The sequence below is a fragment of the Camelina sativa genome, chromosome 7 (assembly GCF_000633955.1).
Source record: "Camelina sativa cultivar DH55 chromosome 7, Cs, whole genome shotgun sequence".
Classification (NCBI taxonomy): Eukaryota; Viridiplantae; Streptophyta; class Magnoliopsida; order Brassicales; family Brassicaceae; genus Camelina; species Camelina sativa.
Window position 1 is genome coordinate 29,305,329 of NC_025691.1, and position 26,387 is coordinate 29,331,715.

Consider the following 26,387-nt stretch of genomic DNA (forward strand, 5'->3'; position numbering starts at 1 on the left):
AATGTCGTAAATAAAACAATAAGTTTTTAAGTAGATGATAATTTGTTAAGCTTAAGTTGCTATTAGATGAAAAACAATATTCCCAAAAGAGTTTCTCTTTTTTTTGTTCTGAAAATTTGTGGGGATTCCAAAAAAAGTTTGACTCATGAAAATGAATTTTAACATGTGATTTTGTTTTAAATATTTATACGATGCTGTAAATTAGCTAAGACAAGTTAATCACAGCTCACAACGTACGTAAAGCTCTTAAGATTATCGCATTGAATAGATAGCGTAGAAAGGAAATTATCTACAAAACATATCAACATAGACATAACGCAAATTATCATAGGAACAAAAAAGCCGTTAAAAATACTAATTTTTGTTGACTGCTTACATGCGAGTATTACGACAGAGATACAATAATATCGACCAACTGTTATGAGAAAATAAAAATATATATTCATTGCCCAGCCAGACTAACATGCCAATCAATTACCAACCCATATTATTTACCATTTCCACCGACAAAACAATTACAAAAGCCTATAATTATTCACATACTATAGCGTGAGGACGAGATAAGCCGCCTCTTTAGAGAGGCATCACTTGAGAACCAAACCACCCCAAAAAGGCATTGTCTGGAGATGAGATCTAGAAACTTATTAACTCATAGCTATGCATGTGTATCTACTTCAGCTCCAATTGTACCAATGTTTCATAGTAACAAATGTTTATGGGCATGCTCGATATATAGAACAACAATTTGTCACAGTACCAACCCATCAACAACCAGATGTTGGAATCCACGTCATACTAATTAAAACCGATTCTTTTGTTCCAAACGCTAGATTTTTGTACTAAAATTTTGTATTGATAGACACTATTTCTCTGGTTTGGGCTTTAATTTGTACCATCGATTTAATTAGACTAAATCAATTGACAAAAAGAAAGAAAAATGAAGAATAGCGCTAACTGCTAAGTATACTGTACCTTTTGTTCCATAGTTAACTTTTTTTTGTTTGATTCAAAAGTTCAATAATTGATTACGTTTTCAAAAGTAATGCAATCGAAAGCGTTTGGTTGATATGGATAAACTACAAATAACACCTGGCAAATTTTCAAGTTGACTTTAAAAATAAAGAGCTAACAATGAAAACGATGTAAAGTTTTAAAACTCTGCATGATATTTAAAAGACTATATAATTATGTATATGTAAATAGGTTTTACCCGTGGTGTACGGGTAATACACCACGGTTTATTATTTTGTTGATATATATACTGTTAACGGTTGTAGGTAGAGCTTTGTAGAAACTTTTGATTCGCAAGTTGAGAATATACATTTTACGATTTGTTAGTTATGATTTAGTAATGAATGATCTGACATATTCTTATTATGATTCTCAATTGATATTATTGGATTAATAGTGTACATTTAAAGCTAATAAGATCTTACCAAATATGTAATCGTTTATTAAACGCAAATTAGATATTTCCTAAGATGTATTCATCTTGAATTAGTTGCTATATTATAGAGATGTGATTAAGAGGATGTGATTACATAAATTGGGTTATCAATTCCTTTGTCAAACTCGGTCCTAAAAAGTCGTCATGCAAATTAGATATTTCCTAAGATACAATGGGCATTAATTGACATTAATTGGATGTAAATAAGTATGTTATAGATTAAAAACCGGCCCAAAATATTCGGCAATCTTAAGGAGGATTCGGATAATTGAATCGGTTATAATTTTAGTTAAAAACCCGACCCGAAGTTGGCAAAAAATGATAGCACCCTATTGTACTCCAAAAATGTATTCCGAGCTCTATATGTGGATATACTTGTTTGATTACAAATATCCTAAGACAATTTTTAATAAATATCTGTTTATAAAAATTCAAATCACATTATATGCTGAAAAAAATCTAAAATTTTATTAATTTTATGTATTAAATATTAATTTAAATAATTAAATATAAGATTAAATAAAAGTGAAAGGAGAATTATATTTTAATCTAACATATTTAATTAAATTAGATAGATAGATTTTAGGAAATTAATATTATCAAATAAGAAAATGATTGTGTTTGGTTATGAGTACTTTTGAAAATTTAGTTAAGATTGGTTTGGATACATACAAAGATAAAAAAGAATAGAGAATGACACAAAAATGTACTTAAAGATATCTCTACTTTATATATGTAATAAACTGGTAAGCAAAGCGAGACAGAAGACCGTCTCTGTTAAGGTGACGCCGCGTCAAGGCGTCGTAGCACGCATCTTATTAAGTAATCATAGTTCTGAGAAACAAAGTGTTATGTGCACGTAAGTTCTACTGCATCACTGACTAAGCATAATATTTTATGATGATACTAAATCTGAAAACATTTGAATTGTAGATAATAATGAGTTTCACTTAATTTTATTACGATGTAGCTTAAGCATCGACACAGGCTATTAAAAAAAGTAAGATAAACCAGTAGCAATAATTTATTAGAAAAAGAGAAGAAACAAACGACAAACGTAGCCTTATTATTCGTCAAAACAACTCACAAAAACATTAGTTAATTTAGACTTCAAATGGCAAGAGCTGACTTCTTGCTAGCATTAGGAGCCTTGACATAGGCAACCAGCGAAGAATCTCCGGTTTTGGTCAATGTCTTGAGCTCATAACCCAACCAACACCTCGAACTCTTCCTATTGTAGAAAAACCCTAAACATTTGCAATCTTTCGTACACTTGTCCCCACAAGCATTCTCCGTCGTCGATGATCCACCGTTATACTTCATCATAAAACTATCAGCTCCTTCGATCTTGAAATAATGAAATGTCTTGGGATCGCAACTAGCAAGACTCGGAGTCTTACAAGTCTCGTCCCAACCAAGAAGACCTATGTCGCTAGGACAAGCGTTACACTGACCTTTCTTACACAGACCAAACCCTAAACAATGCTCAGGGATCCTACACTCGTCGTTACCATCAGTGTCGACGTTAGTAAACGCCGTGTATGTCACGTCCCAAGCTGTGGAACTTGCCAACGTGCTGTAACTCCAAACTCTGATGTTTCCGTCTGACTCTAACCGAAGAAAACTCAACGTCGCGTTGTGTTTCGGCCGCGAGAGGAACGTCGAAACGTTGAATTGAGAACCAGAGTCCACACCCTCCATGTGTAGACCCCACGTAGTGTCGGAATCCTCCACGGCTCCGAACGTCATAGACTGTAATTGTGTAATCTTGGTGAAGAATTCGTATTCATAATAAGCGATTGGTTTTGGGGTTTTGTTTGTCGTGTAGTACAAGACTAGCTTCTTGGCTTCCATGACAAGACTGTACGGTCCGTTTGTGTTGGCCGATGGAGACAGTCTGCTTACGAGCTTGGTCCGACCGTTGAGTTTCAAAGACTGTCCGACGAGAAGCGTGTCGGTCGGAGAGTCAAAGCTCTGCCATACGAACTTTCCATTGGAATCGTATATTACCATATTGCCATTCTCTAAAATTTTGATCCCCACGACGCCTTTGTTAGCCGTGTTCGTTTGCCATACCACACGACCATCGGCTTCGGCGAGTACAAGGTTTCCATCTTCGCCGAATGTCAACGTCGCGTTTTCTTTGACCGGTGAGCCTCTGTTTGCTTCCCAGACCCATCTCAGAGTGGATTCTTGGGCTCTGTTTCCGATCCTAAGAGCGAGAGTGTATGCGTTTGAGGTTGTGTTGTAGAAACAGAGACGGAAGTTGTCGCTGAAGGGGACGAAGCCACGTACGTCGGGGTTGTATTCGATCGGACTGTAATCGGTGTAGCCTCCTTCGTTGACCACTCGGAATTGATCGTCGACGGGAACTTTGGCTTGTGCTCCGATCAAAGTGATGGAGAGAGTGAAGCAGAGAGCTAATGTGACTGAGAATTCCATTTTTTGTAATATGTGTTTGATGGATATTGGTGTGTTTTGGGTATACAGAGTGAGCTTCTTTTTATAGGAGGAGCCAAAGGAAAACCTCGTCACTTTAGTGGGTGTGTGATAAATTATTGATTCTATTCGGTGTAAAGTGAAGTGAAACAAACTTGTATACAAAATTGAAACAACTTGTACAATAATCCATTGATTCTTTTGGGTATAGAGTGAAAATATTCATTTAAAAGCCACTTTATAAGTTATATAACATATGACTCACACAAAGTGAGTCATTATTTATTATACTTGTTTTGTCGGGTTTTAGTTTTAACTATACTTGCATTATATATATATATTAGAGTATGTCGAAAGGGTATTGAACCCAAATATATCGCGCATTCAGATAGGGCCGACGTACACATTTTAGATTACGAGCCACCGGGAATATGCTCTTGGTCGTCCCGTTGGATTTGTTTTAATTATTTATCTACTCATGTTAGCATTGAGAGATATAATTCGAAATAATTCAAGCACATGCAATTTGAGATAACTATCCTTATATAGTTATATATGTTGACAAAACACAAAATTTTCTCATCGTTCATTGTTAGACGGCTGTTAATGAAGAATATATCTTCCTAGCTATAAACAAAATGAAGAAAATATCTAAAGAAATTTGAAGATGCTTTACAACAAAATATAAACGGACAATGAATGGATTGAGAGTTCTTTTTCAAAGAGGTTTACCCGGCGGCTCAACTTTATTAAATTTTTCCTTTTGAGTTTTGGCAACGTTTTTTTTTTCCAATTGTTAATGATTATTTTCAGGGTCCATGTGCCAGCCAACTCGTGTTTAGTATATAAAAGAATAGTACGACTTAGTGAAAAGTAAAAACTTTATCTGAATACGTATATGATAGTTATTGAGTTGTTAATATACAAATAAAATTATAGTAAAATGATTAAAGAATATCACGCTTAGAAACTCGAATTCATAAAAAAATAAGTATACGTCTAGTACAGTACTTTAATACTATTCATCATCTCTGTATTCATTATGCAGTGTTCATACTTTTACTAGACAAATAAATAAACTTATACTTTCTGTCTCTAATAAATTGATGCTTTGCCAATTTTACATATATTAAAAAAAAATTAAAGTTTTATTTGTAAATTAATTTATAATTACTTTTAGGTTGAAAGAGAAAATATAGACTTTAGATAGCTTGCTATGTAAAGAAAATTTAAAGTAAAAAAATCATTCCAATTTTTTTTGGGAAAAAACCTAAAAAATACGTCATCTAATATTTTTTTTGCGGTTTAATTAATCTAATTATTAAATTTCCAAAACATATCTGGTTTAATTTTCGTTCTCTTTAAAAGCCTTCGTTTTATCAATAATGGTAGATCAATACTTACGATATAACAACTGTTAACTCTAATGATGAAATGTTAACTAAGGTTAAACTATAACCTCACGTAGTTAATTAGAAGAGAACTAAAAACATTGTTACCCTCTTCTTTTTTCCCCAAATCGATTGTTGCATTTTTAACAAATTTTCTTATTTTAATCTACCACATCAATATTTTAGGGAGAAGAAAAAATCCTAAATAGAAATAAATTACTAATAACAGGCCCTTTAATAAATATGGGCCTCATATAAAGGAATTTAATGGACAGAAAAGCCCACCAGACAGTTTTGACAAAAGTCAAAATTGCAATAAACAAAAATTGCATTTATTTATTTATTTTCATTTGTCTGAGTGTGGGTGGAAATTTAGAGATAGATTTAGGAAATCGAATTAAAAATCATCATCGAGGATCACGTCGTCAGATTCGAGACACGACGACGACGAAACTCGTTGTTCTCCATTATCAAATCAATCAGCTCCCCCTAAAAAAAAAGCCCTAACTCTCTCTCTCTCTCTCTCTCTCTCTTAGATCGATCGGAGGAGTCGGCGGCAAGCGATAATGGCCAACAGTAATTTGCCGCGAAGAATCATCAAGGTTTTGTCTTCTCCTATCTCCTTTTCATCTCTTTTTTTTTTTTTTTTGAGTTTTTTTCGATGTGACGAGAAGCAACTTCAGCTGAGTGAGTAATTACCGAATTTTTGATATCTCTGGTCACTTTGTTATCTGATTCATGCTTTTTCCGTGGGTGATCTCTGGTAGGAGACTCAACGTCTACTCAGTGAACCGGGTAAAACCTCTTTGATTCTTCCTGCCTTTTTTTTTTTTTTTTTGAGTTCAATAGCGTTGATTTCTATGGTTTGAATTTGGTTGGTAGACTTAAGATATAATCTGATTTTTTTTTGTTGGATTGATTGCTGCAGCTCCCGGTATAAGTGCCTCTCCTTCTGAGGATAATATGCGCTATTTCAATGTTATGATTCTTGGTCCTTCACAATCACCTTATGAAGGTAATTGTTTTTTTTCCTTCCTAATTTTTATATGATGTTCATATAACATGTTTATGTCAAACAAAGATTGCTAATAGCGCAATTCTTTTCTAGGAGGAGTTTTCAAGTTGGAGCTCTTTTTGCCTGAAGAATACCCTATGGCTGCTCCCAAGGTAAGTTCCATTGGATATGTGGCCCTTTATTTTCATTCTAGTTTATGAAGTCCTTGCATCCGGTGGTGATTTATAATATAGGTAGTGTCAGCTATAAGAATCTAGTTATTTAGTATTGGTTGGGAATTTGTATACATACCAAATGATCTTTGAGGACGGTGACTCTGGGTGGATTATGACTGACTTAAAATATAATGTCTCATTTCTTGTCATATGGGTTTAGTGGATTCAGTTCTTGAACGTTTTAGTTTTTGGAAATGGTTTGTGTAGAGAGCATTTCTCTATATTCTAACACTTGCTAGCTCTTTCAATGATATATTTTTTTGTAACAGGTTAGGTTTCTCACAAAGATATACCATCCTAACATTGACAAGGTCTGTTGGAAATCCTTCCTCTTTTTTTTCTTTTTCCCTTTATTATTCACACAACCAACCAACATGCTCCTGAACTTGTCTATTTGCATGTACAGCTGGGAAGAATATGTCTTGATATCCTGAAGGACAAATGGAGCCCTGCACTACAAATACGAACAGTGCTCTTAAGGTATATGATCTGATTACGTTAGGTTCTATCCTGCCAAAAAACCAATGGTTTCTTAGGCATTGACTGCTTTTCTGATTCTATTGATGGGTGCAATCCTTAAAAAAGTATTCAAGCTCTTCTGAGTGCACCAAACCCAGATGATCCGCTGTCTGAGAACATTGCTAAGCATTGGAAGAGTAATGAGGCAGAAGCTGTGGAGACAGGTGATGTGATCTAAACTCTGAACTTTGAGTTTAATTCGTTACGATACTCCATTTGCTCTTGTTTTCTTTCTAAACCTTATGTTGGCGTCTCTCACATCTTTGCGAACTATATCTGTGCAGCCAAAGAATGGACCCGTCTTTACGCAAGCGGCGCGTAATGGGTTGGAGGGTGAAAAGATCTCTTTCATCCAAATAACATTACATTTGATGAAATCTATCTCAACATCAAAGTTATAAGAAAGCTTATATCTTGCTGGCTCTTCCCCCGCGTACTTACAAAACCGTGTTTTCGTCTCCATTAAGTTGTATCTCTCTGAATAACTGTATCATTACTTATAGGATCGAGACACGTTTTTCATATTTGAAGTTTGTCAAAGGTTCTTCGAGTCCAAAGTACTCTTTCTCAAGCTCCCTAAATTCCAGGTTTCACCGAAATCCAAAGGTTGTTGATTTTGTTGGTACAAATTGGCAGTGAAGGTAAGTAATGTATACAATAAGTGAAGAAAAAGTGTTCGTAACTAGCCATTCCGGTGGTTTGAACTTTGATGTGTGTTATATGCTTGCTATTCATTTGAGCGACGAGGTGTTTCTGTAGTATTTTTGGAGAGACTCGATCTTAGGATGGATAATAATGAGGAATTAAGAAACACAATTCACATGCAACAGGCTCATTACATTCCAAACGAAGATCATCCAATTATATTAGATCACAAATACGGTCGAAAAAAGAATAACTAGCAGAGCTTTACAATTACAAACCATCAGGCAAAGAAAAGTGCCCACAACACAAATTAAGTCATAGAAAAGAAATCCACATCCATCATTATCATCCTAGTGTAATAATAACTTGATATAAAAAATAAGAAATATTAAAAGGAAAAGAGAAAAGAAAAAGAAACACTACCGTAAATCACCAACCAAAGGAATCATCATTAGTAGAGAGCGAAAAGCCACCAACCAAGAACGCATTTCAGATTTCATGAAAAATATTGATGAAGCCGAAGTGGAACAGTGAGATTTTCGTCTACCAATCGTGGAAGAAGANAAAGCCACCAACCAAGAACACATTTCAGATTTCATGAAAAATATTGATGAAGCCGAAGTGGAACAGTGAGATTTTCGTCTACCAATCGTGGAAGTTTGTAAAGAAAGACTTTCTACTACCGGATCAGACAGGAATTGCATCTACGTTGGACGAATCTTCGCATCTCAATACAATTCCTTCAAGACTTGCAGGGAATGTGCATTTACTCCATTGCCAACCAGCTGCTAATGGTTCTGTCGTTGGAACTATCATCAACACGTTATCGTTTCTCTGAACCACTCCAATCACACTTACTGTGCTTCCTTCTTTGATATACCTGCAAGCGGAAGAAGCATCACAGAGACAAACATAATTTTTAGCAACTCTGTCAAGCTTTTATCATTCTTTTCATCAAGTTGTGGTTTCATACCCTTCTTTAAGCCGCATTATTTGATCATCATTAGCTAGATTCCTTTTACCCAACCACCTTACAAAGTCTGGAGAGGCTTGCTCGCTTCCTGGCTTAAAATCGATGACAACAGAATCATCGACGAGAGGTGTTACCTTTGCACCGTTTCCGGTTTTGACCAATGCTCTGAGCCCAGATTGGAAATCAGAAATGTAGAAGTCTACCACATGCCTCTGCAATGTATTGTAGGTGCAAGGTTTATGCATTTAGAGACAGTTCAGTGATTTTACGCTGAAAGAGAACATTTTTCCGTGAATTGAAATATCATCAGGCCACTACTAACCTCTGCTGATCTCAGACCCCATGTGAAACGACGATGTGAAGCACCGGCTGGCTTTGAACCCCATCCACGGTACTCATATAGACAAGTAGACGTGTAAACACATCTGGGAACTCTATGGAAGGATGATTCAAGAGGCACATTACCACAGGTGACAACCTTTTCAATTAAAAATAAATAAAAGAACCAGTGTTATAAACATAGTAGGGATAGCAAAACCATGGAAGGAAGAACAAATAATATTTCATCATTTCCCATGACAATGCAGTAGCAAAGACTAAATGCACAAAACCAGTAATTTTTGGGTTAGAGACTTACCCCAGTGACCTTCACGTATTGACCATTTTTGGCAGTTCTAAGATCAGCATCAGGATAACGAGCGATAAAATCTATGATACCACGTCTTTCACAAGAAATATTCCAAATGAAAAGTGCAGCAATAACTGTGAACAAGACCGCCACAACAATGAGGAGAACTGCATTGTGAACTGCTCCAAGAATGAAGCCTCCAGCAAGGAATCCCATTACAAATATAAGTATCACCAGCCACAGCACAGGCTTGGGGAAGCTCTTCATGCAGGAAAAGTCATCTTCTGGACCAAGGGTAGTTACTGCCTGGTTGTGGACAACGGAAGTCATATTTGTCTTCATCGAACCAGAATAGTCTAGAGGACCAGAAATTTTCCTGGGAGCCCCAGATGAATTTAAAGGGCCCGAGGTAATTGGCCCAGACGTTATGAGACCTGTAGTTGGGAGTATAGGAATAGGGCCGGAATTTTGCCTTGTTACACCACCTGATTGCGGACCAGAGGATTTCTTTAATGGCTCCCCGTGCTTAGACAAAGGCCCAGAATTTGTTTTCTTCATTGAATTTGAGCCAGCAGAAGCTAAAGAGCCAGACATACGACCGGTTGCATTAGGAACTGGACCTGATTGCGCACCACTTCTTGAAGAAGTTCCAGTTATGGGGCCAGACTTCCTTGACTTAGTCCCATCTGTCGGAATGTCAAACATCTTTCCCAATTCTCCTGATTTTTTTATATCACCCCCGGTGTATGGCATGGCTACTGAGCTCATTGTTGGAGGCTTTTCTTTGGGTTGCTCTGGGCGACCAGACACAAAGAGCCCATTGCTAAGCTGGTGAGATGCGTATCTTGAACCCATTAAAAAAATTTCTTCAGGAAACCTCAAACTGGCTAGAGACTAGATTAGCACCACAACAATGTAAAACGTGAGGATATCAAATCCCTGCGAGAACAAAACAGGAACCCATGAGAAATGGGTAAGATACTTACATATTTGGTTTGCATATTTAGAGAGCTGTGACAGGCGAAAACACTAGCTAACACCACAAATTAAAATCGACCAAAAAGCTTCAACATCCTATACTACCAAGAATGACTAGGACTTGTATGCTGCAAGATAGATTCCTAAATGCTGAGAAAATGGGACCCAAAAACTAAATATATATATGGGTTTAGTTATCACTTCAGATTGGACACTTTCCCTTTCCAAAAACCTCCCCATATCTCCAACAGATCCAGCACCACTGCGACTTACTAAATATGTATTCTGAGAATTTGTAATACACTAATATCACTTGAGATCTACAAAGTAATTGCTCAACTATTTCCCATAACTTTCAAAAAGGAACCAAATAAGTGTCCCAGAAACCAGGAAAAAATCAAAACCCTAATCTCAAGTTCTATTAGCCTGATTCCCTGAAACACAGCGAGATCTCTGGGATTTAGAAGCAATTTCCATCTCATATACGATTGAGCAGAAATCGAACTCAGATCGTCTAACAAAATCCTCAAATCACAAAAGAGATTGAACAAGTACCAAAACAATACCTAAACCCCCAAAAATGAAGTAGATGATCACAGAAAGACAATAAAAACCAATCTGAGGAAAACGAAACGAAGGCGGCGTCGATTCGCACCTGAGAGAGAGTGTACTGTAATAAGCTTTCCGGCGAGAAAGAAAACTATCAAGGAAAATAGTTGGAGCTGTGGGAGTGACAGTAGAAGACGAAACGGAAGCAACACTCAAGTAGCAGCTGAGATCCCATATCCGTAGCTCACTCTCTCACTCTCTCTCTCTATCTCCGTCGTGTGGATCCCGATCGAGATCTCTTTGAGCCGCGCAACAGTTGGTGCGTTGTCTCAATCTCACTCTCTCTCTCTCCTCTTCCCACTTTTTTCTCTCAAAGCGGTGGAGATTTTTTTTTTTTTTTTTGGGACAACCAACCGAGGAAAAAGAAAAAGAGAAGAACACACTTTTTTTTTTGTTTTCCTTCTCTGTCAAAATTTTATTGGTAAAGAGTTTCGGTAGTTCTATCAGAATGTGTTTAAAAGTAAGGGTGTATACTGTAATTATTATCAAGTTGGAGCCTTTTCTTATCAATTATCAGATCTTAGCTACCAAATATGATATTATGTTATTTATTAGGACCCCTAATTAAATAAACGAGTGAAAAAAGAAATGAAATAGAATGTTCTTTTCTCCTTATCCGTTAGTTAAAAAAAGACTAGATTAAAGGAACAAACCAAACTAATTCCAACCAAACCCATCTTTTTGTTCTGTCTCCTAATCTCTGCAATGGCTCGATCGTTCTCTCCTTCACTTTCTCTCTCTCGGTGCCGTTTCGTCGCATCTTCTCTTCTCCCTTCATCTCAAACCGTCTTCTTCCGATCTCAATCCTCGAATCGCCGGTCAAACCGTAGAGGTGAGCTCTACGAGATCGATACCGCCGCATCGCAATCGCAATCGGATCCTCTTCTCCATAAGTTGGAAGATGCTGTCCACCGGATAATGGTACGCCGATCCGCTCCGGATTGGCTCCCTTTTGTTCCCGGTGCTTCTTATTGGGTTCCACCTCCTAGATCCCAGACTCATGGGATCGCTAAGCTCGTTGAGAAGCTGGCCAATCCTATCTCTGATGAAGAATCTATTTCTCTCTCATCTGTTCGGGGATGGCCTTCCTCTGATTACTTCATCAAAGGTTTTTTTTTTTTTTATATTTCTTGTCTGATCGTATGTGCTTTGTTGTTGATGAATCTGATTCGTAGTTTTATAAAAGCTTTGGTTTTTACATACCAAGAATCCAAGTTTTGCGGTATCTATGATCTGCATTGGCATTGTAACACTTAGGTGCATTTAGGCTTATCGTTATTGTTGAAAGTTATGACTGGTTTCGATATCACTGATGGAAATGGGTTACCACCATCAATAATAACATAGAGAGTCTTTCCGATAGGTATTGTGGTGATCATGGGACAAGTTTCTTCTTTTATGGTTGAGAAGTTGAATTGTAGTGTTAGTTAACTCGTTGCTGATGCTTATTGTCGAATAACCCACCCAGTTATATAAAAGAATGATCTTTAAGATATTTGCATTACTTCAGTGGCGATCTTGTGGTCTTAAAGATGTTTTTTTTTTGGGGTACAATGTTTGGTCTTTTGAGCATCTCTTAAAACCTGATCTGCCTCTGTTTTTTATTACAGGTGTACAGCCTCAATCAATGGAGAGGGAGGTGACTTCAAATACTGCATCTCACTCTGAGGACGAGCAAGGGTAGACCCCATAACTCGTCGAACCAATGTTTGGGTAAGAGATGAAACAAATATAAAAACTTTGCGGGCTCTTCAAGATTTGTAGATTTTAAGAAAAGGAATCAATGAAGATTCGAATCATCAAGAGCAACTGCAAAGACGTGACATGGTTTAGAGTTTAGACTCTTTGATAGGGTAGAGTAAGCAAACCTTTTACAGACTGATCAGATCCTATCCAATTCTGAAAATGTAAATTCAAATAAGAAAAGGTGTTGTGGCTTAGCCCTGTGTTTTCATGTAATCTTCCTTATAACAGTTTGTTGAATCATGTTTATAACAGTTTTCATGTGTATATATGCGCATTAGCTTGCAGATTCACTTCTCATAGCACTTTTTGCAGACTGTTTTGTTTGATGCAGTGTATGCCTAAAGATCCGTAAATACTGTGAAGAGAATAATACAGTTAATTTAGGATCTGTAATTACATATGGGGTGGAAGGGAAACATTATCATTACAATTTCCACCAGACATTATACAAATCGAGTGTACATAAGGTGAAGCTACTCTGAGGCTATGAACATGTGATCATGAGTAAAAAAACAAATAAAGACGAATGCTCGACAGCTTTATTTATCAGAATTTGCTTCTTGTTCTAAAATCTCAGCATTTCCTCGTTTTAGCACACAGTTTCCAAGAGATTGAGAATTCTGACAGAGCATGGAGAGACAGAACAAGCATAGTCCTGTTTCAGGGAGAAGAACTAGTCAGAGATCATTGGTTTGCAATATTTGACACAGGCATGAAGAAGGTTTCCCAAATGGCCAATTTCTGTTAAATGCTATGAAATCAGACATATTGGTATGTAATGCTACTCATCAGATAACTACACACTCTTCCACATTTAAGTGAAACTTTGTATAAGTTTGAGATGAAATGTGAATGCTTTACCTGCATAAGCAACGGTTACACCTGATATGAGTCGCCCAAGAGCTGATAAGAAGTAAAGGCAGATTACGACCTAAAGGGAAAAGCGAAAGAGAAACCTCTTCAGTATAGAACACAATTACTTAGTTAACAATCAGCAATGCATTTATATGGTAACAGACAGTAGGGCTCTAGAGAAACTCTGTGGGTAATAGATTGATGCTAATCTTGTACATGGTAAGTTAGTAACTAAAGAAGGTAAGTTAGTAACTAAAGAAACACTTGCCTTGACAAAAAGTCTCTTGTCATGTCCTGTTGCTGCAACCCTGAGAACACCCTCTGCTGCTCCAACGGTATTAGCTAAACGAGCAACAATGTTACTTGCTGTGTCCTGTGATATTTGCCACTCTAGTGGATCCACTGGTACCCTAGAGAAGAGTTATAAAGTTGTAAACCATGTGGTTGAAAAAGCAAGGGTCTTGAAACGGGTTATACACTACGGAACAGACGATCATGAAACCATTGCCAATTCTAGGATGATTTAAAGTAAAGTGATAGGAAAATGAAACATGTTAAAGTAAATCGACGCACCACTGATTCTCACCCAAAATAAGTAAAGAGACTTTAGTTTCAGTTCATGCCTTTATAGTTTGTGAATGTGCATCAAAAACCATTGTAACAAAAGAAACCAAAATCCACAGGGAGAAGACATGAAATCTAAAAGCAGATCAATTTCACAATCAAACTTACATCACTAATTGCAAAAAACCCTAATTCGACAAACATATGGAGAGAGCAATCACACTTTCTGTCACAGATCAAACGAGCCAAATAATATTCCCCGGTTGCTAAAATCAGAGACCGAAGAACAAAATCCAACACAGTAAACAGAGAGAATCGATAAATTTAGTCTAAAAGAACTTACGAGACATTGAGTTGGCGAAAAAGGAGACCGAGAATGGCGAGGGAGCATAATAGAACAATGAAAACATCGGCGAATAAGGAGAGAAGGGTTGCGTTGCGATATGCACAGTGATAATACACAAGCGTCCCGCTAATCAGTAATCCCATCGCCTTCCCCATTTCTCCCATCTCTCTCTCAACCCACTTGACTTGATAATAAAACTTGCTTTCCCTTTCAGAAAACTTTTCCCGAGAAAAAAATAAAACTGATCACTTTCTGTGATTTTTTCCGGCTTGATCAGAGAGAGAGATATTCTCAAGCGTGTGTATGTCTTTTGTTGACTAAACGGACTCACTTATTGGGCCGTAATTAGATATTATAAAGCCCAATAAATTAATATTGTCACGTGGCTATTAACGACAAAGTCAGATCTATGAGCGTATCGTGTGGAGTTCTGTACAGGATCGCTCCACGATTTGTCAATCAGATCAACTTCTCTCCAACTCTTTCAATATCTACGTGCCTCCACCTCTCTCTTCTTCTTGTGACCACTCTTCCTGTCTGTTCACTGGTTAGGATCTCTATCTCTCTCTCTATGATCCTTTTTGTTTCTTTCTGATTTATTGAATCGAAACCTGGAGTTTTGTTTTCTTATTCATCGATCTCTGATCTCTATTTCGAGGCGTTGGCGATTTCTTATTTGTTGTTTGTTTTGATCGGATCTCGGCATTTTGTAGGAGGTGAATTTCGATTATTTCGTCGATCGGATTTTGAGTTTTTGAATCTCTGATTGCTTAGAAAATGCCGGCGTTTTACGGAGGAAAGCTTACGACCTTCGAGGACGATGAGAAGGAGAGCGAGTATGGTTACGTTCGTAAGGTATTATCCCATTTCCGTTCGATCTTGTTTCAATTTGGTTTTTTCCTGTTCTGCGATGTTAGCTTTTGGGATTGGTGGGATCACTAGATTTGATCTAATAGTTCTCAGTGATTGAATCGGTTGATTCCGCCTCGGTTTAGTAGCTCGTCTATGAATTTATGATCTGATCTGATAAGTTCTAAGAGATTTCATGTTTCTTTTGTCATAATCATTTTTTCGTAATCAGATTGGTAATATACAAGTATTGGGATGCAGGTTTCAGGGCCTGTTGTTGTTGCCGATGGTATGGCCGGTGCTGCTATGTATGAGTTAGTTCGTGTTGGGCATGATAATTTGATTGGGGAAATCATTCGTCTTGAAGGAGATTCTGCCACTATCCAAGGTTTGTTTCTTCTCCTTTGCTTCTTTTTAGTGTAATTTACTTGCACATGGGCTTCTGTAGAAGTAAGATATTTTAGTTGATACTTGACAACTTCCTTTTTATCAGTTTACGAGGAAACAGCGGGATTAACAGTTAATGATCCAGTTCTTCGAACACACAAGGTTCGTGGTTCTCTTTATCTTGGCTTTCTTTTTTTTCTTTTCTCTTTTCCCATAGGGTTATTCATCTGTAGCTAACATATAATTTGGCCTTTAATTACAGCCACTTTCTGTGGAGCTTGGACCAGGAATTTTGGGAAATATCTTCGATGGAATTCAGGTTCAGTTGGATTTAGATTATTGCCAGACATCAAGTGTTTGACGTTTATTATTTGTTTTACCATTACAAACGACAGACTGTGGCTTCTCACGATTCTTTGGTTTCATATCTCACAGAGGCCTTTGAAGACTATTGCGAGAATCTCCGGTGATGTGTACATTCCTCGGGGTGTGTCTGTCCCAGCTCTTGACAAAGATTGTCCTTGGGAGTTCCAGCCCAATAAATTTGGTAATGTGTTTTACTGCATACTTCTGTCTATTGAAGTGGTCTTAATCTTGATGGTCAACTAAATTCAACGTGTTTGCAGTCGAGGGAGACACAATAACTGGTGGTGACTTGTATGCTGTAAGTTTATTGGTCTCTCCTAAATCTGCTTTTGGCAAGGGAACATATTTTACACAGTTACTGTGGTGTTTCCTTTGTTTACACTGGGGATAGTTTTTTCTGATAGTCAAATATAACTCTGGATTGCAGACTGTCTTTGAGAACACTTTGATGAATCACCATGTTGCCCTTCCTCCGGATGCCATGGGGAAGATTACTTACATTGCTCCAGCTGGTCAATATTCTCTTAAGGTTTGAGTTTAAGTTACTCTCTCAAACAATGATAAATTTATACATTTTGTAATGTGTACCTTCCTGGATATCTTTACCTGCAACGTTTGAGTTAATTTATGCCTAACTTGATCAATTGGTAATCACTTCCTGTTGTAGATTATGTTTTGCTTGTTGCTCATGGTTGTTTGTCGGTGATTTTCATTTCCCAGGATACAGTGATTGAGCTTGAATTCCAGGGTATCAAGAAATCTTACACCATGCTTCAGGTTTGCATGAATCTTTAATCTTCCTACTTGCAAGCGTAAATTTTTAAGCTATTTGGTTCACCTATTAAATTAGTCTGGTTGATATTATGTCAGAGCTGGCCTGTACGTACCCCTAGGCCAGTTGCATCAAAGCTTGCTGCCGATACTCCTCTACTTACTGGGCAGGTGATTGGTCAATTAGTTTTTCTTACAACGGTGATAGCCAATTGAAGATGTGTGTTGTTGATTGATTTCTTTTCCTGTTGTCAGCGTGTCCTTGATGCCCTTTTCCCTTCAGTTCTTGGTGGAACCTGTGCCATTCCTGGTGCTTTTGGCTGTGGGAAAACTGTTATCAGTCAGGCTCTTTCCAAGGTAGGTTGTTACACTCTGGTTTGTTCCACTTAATTACTGGATATATTGAATTTCCAAAGCTAATTTGTTCTTATATACATAGTACTCCAACTCCGATGCTGTTGTGTATGTTGGTTGTGGAGAGAGAGGAAATGAAATGGCTGAGGTATGTTTCTTCTCATTCTGAATCTGCAAATTGTTCATACAAATCAGACATTTGATCTGATTGGTTTCTCATAAGTTAGGTTCTTATGGACTTCCCACAATTGACAATGACGTTGCCTGATGGCCGTGAGGAATCTGTCATGAAACGTACCACACTTGTTGCCAACACCTCTAACATGCCTGTGGCTGCTCGTGAAGCCTCAATCTACACAGGTAATGTTCAGGAATACAGAGTTAATGGTTTTTGATGAAGCCCATTTCCCAACTTCCAATGACAATTTTTTTAATTACGATGCTCATTTTTTTATTATTTCTAATGTGAACTCCAGGAATCACAATCGCTGAATACTTTAGAGATATGGGCTACAATGTTAGTATGATGGCAGACTCAACTTCCCGTTGGGCAGAAGCATTGAGAGAAATTTCAGGACGACTGGTAATCTTTTGCATTTCACTGTTGCTGCCTATATGGATGTTTTTGTTGTCCTCATCTCACTTTTTTTTTTCAATTTATTTACACCTATTTTTGCTTTGTTTTCTAGGCTGAAATGCCTGCCGACAGTGGATATCCTGCCTATCTAGCAGCTCGTCTAGCATCTTTCTATGAACGTGCTGGTAAAGTAAAATGTCTTGGTGGACCAGAACGTGATGGAAGTGTTACAATTGTTGGTGCAGTTTCACCTCCTGGAGGAGACTTTTCAGATCCTGTTACTTCTGCAACCCTTAGTATTGTGCAGGTGATTATTTCGTTCATGGCTGCTTCTCTATCTTCCATTGTTGATTGAGATGAACCAGATGATGTTTGGTTTTAGATCTGCAGCAGACTCGTATTAGCATGGTTTTTCTCTACTTTTAAGTTTAGTGCTTACTCTTCCATATTGGTTGGTTTTCTTTTCTTCTGCAGGTCTTCTGGGGTTTGGACAAAAAGCTTGCCCAGAGAAAACATTTTCCCTCTGTTAATTGGTTGATTTCCTACTCAAAGTATTCAACGGTATGCTTATGTATTCTCAGTTTAAACCTATCTTGGTTTACTATCTCGAATCCGTGTTTACATAAAAAGTTACTTTTTCTTTTCTTCAGGCGTTGGAATCTTTCTATGAGAAGTTCGATCCAGATTTCATCAACATCAGGACAAAGGCCAGAGAGGTGTTGCAGAGAGAAGACGATCTGAATGAAATTGTCCAGGTACGGGTCACTTACTAATGTCGTGACTAATGAACTCTTGTCTCAGCGATTTACATTTTATTGTTTTGAACAATATTCTTTTGGCTTCTAAACTTGACTCGAGTTATAGAAGAAAGTCAGTCTTAGCACATAATTCTTTCTGAAAGGAACTTGTTTGACCCGCGCATTGTGCTTTGCGTGCAGCTTGTAGGAAAAGATGCGTTAGCAGAAGGTGACAAAATCACCTTGGAAACAGCTAAGCTATTGAGGGAAGACTACCTTGCTCAAAACGCGTTTACACCGTAAGATTTGTTGGATCCCTTCGTTTTGGTTTAGTTCTTTATCTTTCTCTCTCAACGGTTATTCACATTTGAATCTTTTGGATGAATCTTTGACAGATATGACAAATTCTGCCCTTTCTACAAGTCTGTGTGGATGATGCGTAACATTATCCATTTCTACAACCTAGCCAACCAGGTAAATAAGATGAGATGATTCATAAATGATCTACTAGGCTAAGTGGGGATTTAGGTCAATTGGTTTGTCTATATTCAAACAAAATTCCATTAAATGTTGTCATACACAGGCGGTTGAGAGAGCTGCTGGAATGGACGGTCAAAAGATTACTTACACTCTCATTAAGCATCGCTTGGGAGATCTTTTCTACCGTTTAGTGTAAGCAAACTATTTGTTTTACCCTCAGTTATCTATAAATTTGGTACATAGCTCTCTAATGAAATGGTCTGAAATCGAATATGGAAATTACAGGTCGCAGAAGTTCGAAGACCCAGCAGAAGGGGAGGATACACTGGTGGCAAAATTCAAGAAATTGTACGACGACCTCAGTGCTGGATTCCGTGCTTTGGAGGATGAAACTCGGTAAGCTGTGTCCGTCTCCACAGCGAGTATAAAAAATACTCCCAGTTGGGTTGTTTTTGGAGAAAGAGGTTTCATTCATGTTCTCTTTCTTGTGTTTTTGAACCAACAACTATCATAGTGGTCGATATTTTATTTATCGGTTTGTTCGGTCGATTGAGTTATAGCTCTGTGAGCGTCATGATTCTCCGGCTGTGCTTGTGCTGCGCTGTGTAATATGTTTGATTTGTTGTTTTATGTTATTTCGATGGTAATAAGGTACAGCCAATATGAGTCATATATTTGATTTGATATACCCTTTCAATTCATTCAATAAGTTATTAATGTTCAAAACCTATATTGGATGTAGTTGTTTTCTCATAGTACCATCATTTTGAATTGTTTTATCAATTTATGGTTTGGTGTAAACATAATAAATCGGTATTGGAAGAGAGAATGCAAAATCACAAAATAATTTACTGTACAATTTCTTGAAGCTTTAACTGAATGAACATGGTAGAGTAAGACAATGATTTTTTATTTAACTGAAATTGTACGACCGAAGTTGGATACGAATTGAAAGCCCAACAGGCCCATTTTAGCTTTCACAGTTCCGTTCTCTCTTCGTCTTCTTCGGCCGTAGCGCGCGAAGAAGATCCGCCGTTTAGCCGGCATTCTGACCTAGACATAGAGTCCTTCGGTCTTCTGATAAACCTCCCATGTTGAAGTCTAAGAAAAGCTTCCGTCAGTTATACCTGGCCGTATTTACACGGCGGTACTCGAGAGTCGCTCCGCCGCCATCGTCGGTGATCCGCGTGACAAACAACGTAGCACACCTGGGACAACCGAAGCAAGGACCATTGCCACGTCAGTTGATATCCCTGCCGCCATTTCCCGGTCATCCATTACCTGGTAAAAACGCCGTTGATAACGGAGACGACGGAGATAGCAAAGACTACGTCACAGCCATAAGCTGGGTCAAGTACTATTTCGAGGAAATCCATGATAAGGCTATTCAAACTCATTTCACAAAGGGCCTTGTGAGTGCCTCTGGTAAAACTTTTGATTGAATTGAACTATTTTTTTGGAACTGTTTAAAGAGATTCAGATAGACTCCGCGAATATATTTTTAACATTTGTGCAGTTTTCTCTTTTTATGAAGAGACCTTTAAAATGAATTCCATTAAATTATATTCACAGTAATTGAGTTTTACCTTTGTGGTAGGTTCAAATGGAGTTTCGAGGTCGTAGGGATACTTCAAGAGAGAAAGAAGATGGAGCTAGACCCATGAGAAATGTACAATTGATCTCTGTTCTTTTTTTGTTGTTGTTGGTGTGATAATTCTCGTGGATTGGGTTTAAGAATAGTGGTAGCGTTGTACACTTTAATCTGCAGATTAAGCATAACGAGGTAATGCAAGTAGGAGATAAAATCTGGTTGCCAGTGTCAATCGCTGAGATGAGGATTTCTAAGAGATATGACACTATACCAAGTGGAACCTTATATCCAAACGCAGACGAAATCGCTTATCTTCAAAGACTTGTCAGGTTCAAGGTAACTCCAGTTTGAGAAACCCTTCTGGATTTGCTAATGTTTTACACTGGTCTCTTTTTGTTGATCTTATATACAAGTTTTGACCTTATTTTTCTATCTACTGCAGGACTCTGCTATTATAGTTCTTAATAAGCCACCTAAGCTTCCAGTCAAGGTAATAGAGTTTTCTATTTGCTCCTGCAGAATGACTTCATGGGAGGAAGCTGTTACATTTCTCTTGTTGATTAAGCAGCAGCTGCATACTCAGTTATCTTTGTTTGTTTCAGGGAAATGTTCCTATACATAACAGCATGGATGCACTTGCAGCTGCAGCTTTGTCTTTTGGCAACGATGAAGGTCCTAGATTGGTAAACTCGATTTATTTTGGGGGTTTATCAGTTATCTTTGATAGATCGTTTTGGTTTCTGACTTGTATTTGACTTTCATTGGTTAGGTACATCGTCTTGATAGGGAAACTAGTGGCCTCTTAGTTATGGGTCGAACCAAAGAAAGTATTGATCATCTTCACTCAGTGTTCAGTGATTACAAGGGGAGAAACTTAAGCTGTAAGGTAAGAAGGACTTATCTGAAATTCTGAACCAAACACACTACGGTCTAGGAAGGAAAGGTTGAGCATAAAATTGTTAAGTGACACGTAAATATTGCACAATCCTAGGCTTGGAACAAATCTTGTGAAGCAATGTATCAGCAATATTGGGCATTGGTGATTGGTTCTCCTAAGGAAAAAGAAGGACTAATTTCAGCTCCTCTTTCAAAGGTATTTATCTCATTATAATCTCTGCTCGTTTACACACTGCTTGTGTCTGAAAATAATTCAAAATCCTGTGTTCAGGTGCTTTTGGACGATGGTAAAACAGACAGGGTGGTTTTGGCGCAAGGTTCGGGCTTTGAAGCTTCGCAAGAAGCAATAACAGAGTATAGAGTATTAGGACCTATGATCAATGGGTGTTCGTGGTTAGAACTTCGTCCTATTACTAGCAGAAAGCATCAGGTACTTATTAAACTTTGCTGTCCTCTTTACCTGTTTGGCGATAGATTTTGTTTTTGTTTCTCTCTTGACCAAGTTTACTTTCTAAAAAACAGCTACGTGTACACTGCGCTGAAGCTCTTGGTACTCCAATAGTAGGGGATTATAAGTACGGTTGGTTTGTTCACAAGAGATGGAAACAGATGCCTCAGGTTGATATTGAACCAACAACTGGGAAACCATATAAACTGCGCAGACCAGAAGGTCTTGATATCCAAAAAGGAAGCGTTTTGTCAAAAGTTCCTTTGTTACATCTCCATTGCCGGGAAATGGTACTTCCGAACATTGCCAAGTTCCTCCATGTCTTGAACCAACAGGAAACAGAGCCGCTTCGCACAGGAATCATTGACAAACCAGATCTCTTGCGGTTCGTAGCTTCAATGCCTAGCCATATGAAGATCAGTTGGAACTTAATGTCTTCATATTTGGTGTAGCTCTTTTTGCTACCTTTGTATTGTATAGGTAGCAGTTCCTAAACTTCTTGGTTCTACCTGCGGCTTAATAGTCTCAATATTTGTATTGTACAGTAGTCTCACAGATCAATCTGACTCATATTAGTAACTCACATGCCGATGTGATCACAGTTTGGAATTATCCACAATATATGTAAAACCAACCAATCAAAATATATTATTTATAATTCTAGAAATATATGTAAAACAGAGTGATAAACAAAATCATAAAAACAAAACATATACAGTACACTATATACACAGAATCAGAGAGTGATCACAGTTTGGAGTATCTATCCACAAGGGCCTTAGCTTTGTCTGGTGCAAAAAAGCGTGCCTACACATTAATAAGTAAGGTGCTATGTGTCATAAATCTTTTTCACTCAGTTGGAACCGTATTGGAATGAAGAAGGTTTAATGAGTTCATATGATTCACCTGGATGAACATTCTTTCTGCATCTCCCCTGCTTCCATTTTCTCTCAATATGATTCCCTACAACACCATTTCACATGGAGTTTACCGGCAAGTATATCTGAGTAGCTCAACTATTTTGAGGTCGGGACGAGAAAATTACCTTCGCCAAGTAGCCTCGGAAGTCTTCAGGATGAGCAGTGATAAGCTGGTCATAAACAGCTACGGCGTCGCTGATATGTCCCCAGTCTGAATAAGCTTTCCCGAGAAGCAACTCAACCTGAGCAAATATTTTCCCCAACGTTTAAAATCAGTTAGAGATAAAAGCCACAAAAGTATAGATCTTCATACTATGTTACATTATCGTATCTGGTTTCTTCGGATGTAAAATATGAAACAGATATGCCATCAGGAACACGAAGAGATGTCTATTTCAACAAGGAACTGATTATGCTAAGACAGTACCAGAATAAAATGTTAAAAGAGTCCATTTCCAGGAAACCAAGTTACCTGAATTGGGAGATTTGTTTCATCTGTAACACTGTCTGCTGTGCTTGTTTTCTTTGTATTCAGGAGTTCACGAGTGTCAAGAAGAAATTTGACAGCCTGAGAATTACAACAAAAGTGAAAAGAAATGGATCCAAGGAGATGTTGAGAGTATTTAAGATTAAGCTTCTTAGACAAAAAGGTAACAAATTTCTATTCATATCTGATGGAAACAGATTTACCTCGTCTGGTTTATTAGCAGCTAAATACGCGTTCATGAGGCCTCGTGTGACTTCAAGATCAATCCCTTTAGAAACCTAGGGTAATTAGAACAAAAAGTTGAACATCACTATTATAGATAGCAAAACTGACTGTCCTAACTTTGTTAACAACATATAGATGGTAGTAAAAACAGCTATAATGGGCATAAGTTCAAATCTTATGTCCCCAAGAAAAAATTCTTCCAGCCATCTTAATCTGTATCAACTATTAGTTCAATGCAAGTGAGAAAAGCTATGAAAAGAGTTTGATCCACGAAGTTTGAGAGTATTTACCTTTTCTGAAATTCGGTATGCAGCAATACTACCTTCATAGTTCTTAAGTTCATAATTTACTTCTCCAAGCAGTCGAAATACGTCAGGGTCAGTTGGTCTCTCCTACAGAACAAGAATCCCACTTTGTGCACTATTAGCTAAGTCTCTTATCAGCATGTTCTTGTGAAACGAATGACTTGACATAAGACAAAATATAAAAGAATGAGAGAAACAAACCTTAGCCAGTTTCTCAAGAAATGCAGCAGCCCGTGGATACTCTCCTAATTCAGTCAGTGTCACAGCTGCGCCCTGCATAGTGCCCCAACTTTAAGAATTTTTCTAGCATTATAAATAAGTCAGAAGAGGAAGCGTAACTTTTTTTCAGCTTCTATGTGTGCATTAACAACTTCAGTGAATCAGTTGAAGCAAACAGAAAAAGTTTCATGTAAATCAAGATATGTGGAGATTAGACTCATTCCCGAAGAACAAAAGCAAAACTTAAAATAGAAGTAAGGATTGTCTAAATAGGTGAAAATGAGAAAAAACAGATAACGAGTTTTTGGAACCAAAGCATTTCAAAATTTTCCAAATCCTTAGCTGCTGGTTATTAGTTTAAGTTGTTCTCTATTATTGGCAGCCTACAGGGAGATGAATGGCTAAATTGCCGATGAAGGAGATATTTAATAGTATGCACAACAGAGCATGTCTTCACTCACCTCCAGAGCAGCTTGATCCTTAGGAGTGCCATTGAGAGTTGTTTCAAAATCTTTGAGCCTTTGCTGAAAAAAAAAAAATAATAATAAAAATGTTTACACCGTCTCTCGCTTTATTCAATTTATCAGAGTTCTTGAACAACAAAGCCTTCATGAAAAAGACATCAGCCCCTTATCTTACCTGAAGCGTGGCTTTCTCTTCTTCTGAGATCTGTTTTTTAACTACTGTTGTGTTCTTAGTTGGACTCTCACTGAAAAGTGAAAAACAAACTTGTTAAAACTGAGACCGGCTAAATTACCTGACAATGTGACTTGGTATGGCAAAAATGTGAATCACGGAAACCAACTTAGCTGATCCTAAAAGGAAGAAAAATGACAAGCAGTAACATGGTGTAAATGACAAAGTTATGACATTGGACTTGAAGCTGCCTTCATTATAGTAAAGCTACTTAAAACTGTGATCACATTAGAATATCTTACGAGTCATAACGCACCTTCCCGTGGGAAGAAAGTCACCAAGAGCAAAAACCAAACCAAATACAACAACAGCTATGCCAACTCCAACCTGTCATGGCATGGGACCAAGTTTTGTCACGATGTTATGTATGTGTACCTATAGGCTTCAAGTGGTTGTAGAACAAAAGCAAAATAAACACTTGCAAGATGTTATGTATGTGTACCTTAGTACCAAAACCAATTGTTTTCTGGTCAGACTTGACCGGAGCATCATAGTCAATTGGACCAAATTCTTTAACTACTTCCGTCTTTTTCTGCTCAAGAGCTGACCTAGTTCAACAAAAGAGCAGAGTCACAGAGAATCATTCCATACCAGTTGGATGACAATGATCTTGACTATGTCTAGGGAAGCGGAACGCAAGACACATGATGAAAAAATCAAGAAAAGAAAAAAGAACCAAACTTTAATAGGAAGATCATGTCGTTGTGGGTAAATTTTAAAATTCAAGTGTGATTGTCTGAGGTTTCAGGTTCCTTTTACTTATATTCTTCTAAAGCCAATAGAATAAAAAAAAACATGTGTACCTTCTGATGTTTTCCAGCCGTTCCTCGAAGTCTATATCGAAAGATCTACCAGATTTTCCTTCAAATTGAGTACTCAGACCAGGTGCCTCTGCAAAAAAAAAAATGCAGGAGTTCCTTCAGCGAAAATAAAAGCCAGACAAGAATAATGAAGAGCTGCAACATCTTTTACTTACAGTATGCCTTAAAAATCAAATTAAACTTACTTCTGGGTACAGAAACAGACTGTTTCGAAGATGATTTCCTGCAGACACACAAGTCCATATGAAAATATAACAGACAGCACTGGAGAATTCTGAATGCTTAAACAAACAAACAAACCAAAAAAAAAACTACACCTTTGCTGTAATGCCGAGTCTTTCTCTTCCTGTGATGAGATTTCACAATTCTATCTCAGTACTTTGAATCAATAAAATAAGTTGTTTTAAAGGAAGGACTCAAAAGGAAACATCAAAAGCAAAGTAAGAACCTTTCTAGAGCCAAAGCCACGCTTAGGGTTAGAATCCGAGCAACGTATTCGAAACAAGATAAGCTTTGAGTTAAATGAAACGGCGGTCGTCGCCGCGGCTAGTGTCATCAACATCCTCTGCTTGTTCCTAACCAAAACAGAGAATATGTTAAGAAACTTAGTAAGATATAATGTTAAAGTAACGGCTAAGCAATTCGTAAGCTTTCCAAAGTAAAATCACGTACAGCGTCCGCCGGAGATTGACGACGATGAAAAGGCGAGCTCTGTGATCGGACTGATAACGTTAGTGGTGGTGTTCTTTCTTACTCTGCAGATTATATGGGCCCCGAATTGCAAAACATATGTTGGGCTTGGCCCATTATACTAGGATGACCTAATATGTAAAATATATCAAAACTGATGGGTCTCTTAGATAAATTATAAATAATTCGAGCTATTA

At 37.6% G+C, this 26,387-nt stretch overlaps 8 protein-coding genes across 11 annotated transcripts; 4 read left to right on the forward strand and 4 right to left on the reverse strand.

Annotated features, from left to right (window-relative positions):
- On the reverse strand, nt 2,388-3,929 carry LOC104703221 (epidermis-specific secreted glycoprotein EP1-like). The gene has a single exon (XM_010419192.2). The coding sequence runs from the start codon at nt 3,887-3,889 to the stop codon at nt 2,558-2,560; it is 1,332 nt and encodes a 443-aa protein (XP_010417494.1). The 5' UTR covers nt 3,890-3,929; the 3' UTR covers nt 2,388-2,557.
- Nucleotides 5,635-7,601, forward strand: LOC104703222 (ubiquitin-conjugating enzyme E2 35). The gene is made up of 8 exons (XM_010419193.1): nt 5,635-5,879; nt 6,045-6,072; nt 6,206-6,292; nt 6,386-6,444; nt 6,777-6,818; nt 6,914-6,987; nt 7,093-7,190; nt 7,311-7,601. The coding sequence occupies exons 1-8, from the start codon at nt 5,844-5,846 to the stop codon at nt 7,346-7,348; spliced, it is 462 nt and encodes a 153-aa protein (XP_010417495.1). The 5' UTR covers nt 5,635-5,843; the 3' UTR covers nt 7,349-7,601.
- Nucleotides 7,862-11,195, reverse strand: LOC104703223 (uncharacterized membrane protein At1g16860). Of its 2 annotated transcripts, none has more exons than XM_019227978.1 (5): nt 9,282-10,127; nt 8,967-9,122; nt 8,645-8,856; nt 8,248-8,551; nt 7,862-8,148 (listed from the first exon to the last, which is right to left on the reverse strand). In XM_019227978.1, the coding sequence occupies exons 1-4, from the start codon at nt 10,125-10,127 to the stop codon at nt 8,359-8,361; spliced, it is 1,407 nt and encodes a 468-aa protein (XP_019083523.1). In that variant the 3' UTR covers nt 7,862-8,148; nt 8,248-8,358. The 2 variants fall into 2 exon arrangements, with proteins under 2 accessions (XP_019083523.1, XP_010417496.1); XM_010419194.2 differs by lacking the exon at nt 7,862-8,148 and adding an exon at nt 10,906-11,195 and having other exon boundaries at nt 8,359-8,551; nt 9,282-10,211.
- Nucleotides 11,503-12,889, forward strand: LOC104703224. Its single transcript, XM_010419195.2, has 2 exons — nt 11,503-11,967; nt 12,470-12,889. Exons 1-2 carry the CDS (start codon nt 11,565-11,567, stop codon nt 12,541-12,543), a joined length of 477 nt encoding a protein of 158 aa, XP_010417497.1. The 5' UTR covers nt 11,503-11,564; the 3' UTR covers nt 12,544-12,889.
- Nucleotides 12,941-14,667, reverse strand: LOC104703225 (reticulon-like protein B22). The gene is made up of 4 exons (XM_010419196.1): nt 14,368-14,667; nt 13,729-13,870; nt 13,467-13,536; nt 12,941-13,260 (listed from the first exon to the last, which is right to left on the reverse strand). The coding sequence occupies exons 1-4, from the start codon at nt 14,532-14,534 to the stop codon at nt 13,145-13,147; spliced, it is 495 nt and encodes a 164-aa protein (XP_010417498.1). The 5' UTR covers nt 14,535-14,667; the 3' UTR covers nt 12,941-13,144.
- Nucleotides 14,793-19,577, forward strand: LOC104703226 (V-type proton ATPase catalytic subunit A). Of its 2 annotated transcripts, none has more exons than XM_010419198.2 (21): nt 14,793-14,917; nt 15,084-15,225; nt 15,481-15,607; nt 15,713-15,768; nt 15,869-15,925; nt 16,042-16,153; nt 16,233-16,270; nt 16,400-16,501; nt 16,693-16,749; nt 16,843-16,914; nt 16,999-17,100; nt 17,183-17,245; nt 17,325-17,457; nt 17,574-17,680; nt 17,787-17,981; nt 18,149-18,235; nt 18,325-18,429; nt 18,613-18,710; nt 18,807-18,885; nt 18,995-19,083; nt 19,177-19,291. In XM_010419198.2, the coding sequence occupies exons 2-21, from the start codon at nt 15,148-15,150 to the stop codon at nt 19,289-19,291; spliced, it is 1,872 nt and encodes a 623-aa protein (XP_010417500.1). In that variant the 5' UTR covers nt 14,793-14,917; nt 15,084-15,147. The 2 variants fall into 2 exon arrangements, with proteins under 2 accessions (XP_010417500.1, XP_010417499.1); XM_010419197.2 differs by having other exon boundaries at nt 14,811-14,917; nt 15,145-15,225; nt 19,177-19,577.
- On the forward strand, nt 19,855-22,473 carry LOC104703229 (RNA pseudouridine synthase 3, mitochondrial-like). 2 transcript variants are annotated; one of them, XM_010419200.2, is made up of 9 exons: nt 19,855-20,303; nt 20,489-20,560; nt 20,660-20,818; nt 20,925-20,972; nt 21,085-21,165; nt 21,252-21,368; nt 21,474-21,575; nt 21,651-21,809; nt 21,902-22,473. In XM_010419200.2, exons 1-9 carry the CDS (start codon nt 19,983-19,985, stop codon nt 22,277-22,279), a joined length of 1,437 nt encoding a protein of 478 aa, XP_010417502.1. In that variant the 5' UTR covers nt 19,855-19,982; the 3' UTR covers nt 22,280-22,473. The 2 variants fall into 2 exon arrangements, with proteins under 2 accessions (XP_010417502.1, XP_010417504.1); XM_010419202.2 differs by having other exon boundaries at nt 20,225-20,316.
- LOC104714172 lies at nt 22,421-26,258 on the reverse strand. Its single transcript, XM_010419199.2, has 16 exons — nt 26,173-26,258; nt 25,949-26,075; nt 25,818-25,846; nt 25,686-25,723; nt 25,483-25,570; nt 25,122-25,227; nt 24,936-25,006; nt 24,623-24,692; nt 24,445-24,507; nt 23,966-24,037; nt 23,750-23,851; nt 23,438-23,512; nt 23,220-23,315; nt 22,873-22,989; nt 22,734-22,790; nt 22,421-22,634 (listed from the first exon to the last, which is right to left on the reverse strand). Exons 2-16 carry the CDS (start codon nt 26,060-26,062, stop codon nt 22,575-22,577), a joined length of 1,158 nt encoding a protein of 385 aa, XP_010417501.1. The 5' UTR covers nt 26,063-26,075; nt 26,173-26,258; the 3' UTR covers nt 22,421-22,574.

What these genes read in the sequence shown, in the direction of transcription:
- LOC104703226 (XM_010419198.2), top strand. Translation starts at nt 15,148, where the DNA reads ATGCCGGCGTTTTACGGAGGAAAGCTTACGACCTTCGAGGACGATGAG. An exon ending in AGTATGGTTACGTTCGTAAG is followed by an intron (nt 15,226 to 15,480) that starts GTATTATCCCAT and finishes ATTGGGATGCAG; the next exon opens with GTTTCAGGGCCTGTTGTTGT. An exon ending in GAGGAAATGAAATGGCTGAG is followed by an intron (nt 17,246 to 17,324) that starts GTATGTTTCTTC and finishes CTCATAAGTTAG; the next exon opens with GTTCTTATGGACTTCCCACA.
- LOC104703224 (XM_010419195.2), top strand. Translation starts at nt 11,565, where the DNA reads ATGGCTCGATCGTTCTCTCCTTCACTTTCTCTCTCTCGGTGCCGTTTC. An exon ending in CTCTGATTACTTCATCAAAG is followed by an intron (nt 11,968 to 12,469) that starts GTTTTTTTTTTT and finishes TTTTTATTACAG; the next exon opens with GTGTACAGCCTCAATCAATG.
- LOC104703223 (XM_019227978.1), bottom strand. Translation starts at nt 10,127, where the DNA reads ATGGGTTCAAGATACGCATCTCACCAGCTTAGCAATGGGCTCTTTGTG. An exon ending in GGGGTCTGAGATCAGCAGAG is followed by an intron (nt 8,857 to 8,966) that starts GTTAGTAGTGGC and finishes AATACATTGCAG; the next exon opens with AGGCATGTGGTAGACTTCTA. An exon ending in ATAATGCGGCTTAAAGAAGG is followed by an intron (nt 8,552 to 8,644) that starts GTATGAAACCAC and finishes TTCCGCTTGCAG; the next exon opens with GTATATCAAAGAAGGAAGCA.
- LOC104703221 (XM_010419192.2), bottom strand. Translation starts at nt 3,889, where the DNA reads ATGGAATTCTCAGTCACATTAGCTCTCTGCTTCACTCTCTCCATCACT.
- LOC104703222 (XM_010419193.1), top strand. Translation starts at nt 5,844, where the DNA reads ATGGCCAACAGTAATTTGCCGCGAAGAATCATCAAG. An exon ending in ACGTCTACTCAGTGAACCGG is followed by an intron (nt 6,073 to 6,205) that starts GTAAAACCTCTT and finishes TGATTGCTGCAG; the next exon opens with CTCCCGGTATAAGTGCCTCT. An exon ending in GGCAGAAGCTGTGGAGACAG is followed by an intron (nt 7,191 to 7,310) that starts GTGATGTGATCT and finishes ATATCTGTGCAG; the next exon opens with CCAAAGAATGGACCCGTCTT.
- LOC104714172 (XM_010419199.2), bottom strand. Translation starts at nt 26,062, where the DNA reads ATGTTGATGACACTAGCCGCGGCGACGACCGCCGTTTCATTTAACTCA. An exon ending in CAATTGGTTTTGGTACTAAG is followed by an intron (nt 25,007 to 25,121) that starts GTACACATACAT and finishes ATGCCATGACAG; the next exon opens with GTTGGAGTTGGCATAGCTGT. An exon ending in AAACAAATCTCCCAATTCAG is followed by an intron (nt 22,990 to 23,219) that starts GTAACTTGGTTT and finishes ATATTTGCTCAG; the next exon opens with GTTGAGTTGCTTCTCGGGAA.
- LOC104703225 (XM_010419196.1), bottom strand. Translation starts at nt 14,534, where the DNA reads ATGGGAGAAATGGGGAAGGCGATGGGATTACTGATTAGCGGGACGCTT. An exon ending in TTTCGCCAACTCAATGTCTC is followed by an intron (nt 13,871 to 14,367) that starts GTAAGTTCTTTT and finishes ACTCTTCTCTAG; the next exon opens with GGTACCAGTGGATCCACTAG. An exon ending in TGTAACCGTTGCTTATGCAG is followed by an intron (nt 13,261 to 13,466) that starts GTAAAGCATTCA and finishes TCCCTGAAACAG; the next exon opens with GACTATGCTTGTTCTGTCTC.
- LOC104703229 (XM_010419200.2), top strand. Translation starts at nt 19,983, where the DNA reads ATGTTGAAGTCTAAGAAAAGCTTCCGTCAGTTATACCTGGCCGTATTT. An exon ending in GAGCTAGACCCATGAGAAAT is followed by an intron (nt 20,561 to 20,659) that starts GTACAATTGATC and finishes TTTAATCTGCAG; the next exon opens with ATTAAGCATAACGAGGTAAT. An exon ending in CACCTAAGCTTCCAGTCAAG is followed by an intron (nt 20,973 to 21,084) that starts GTAATAGAGTTT and finishes TGTTTGTTTCAG; the next exon opens with GGAAATGTTCCTATACATAA.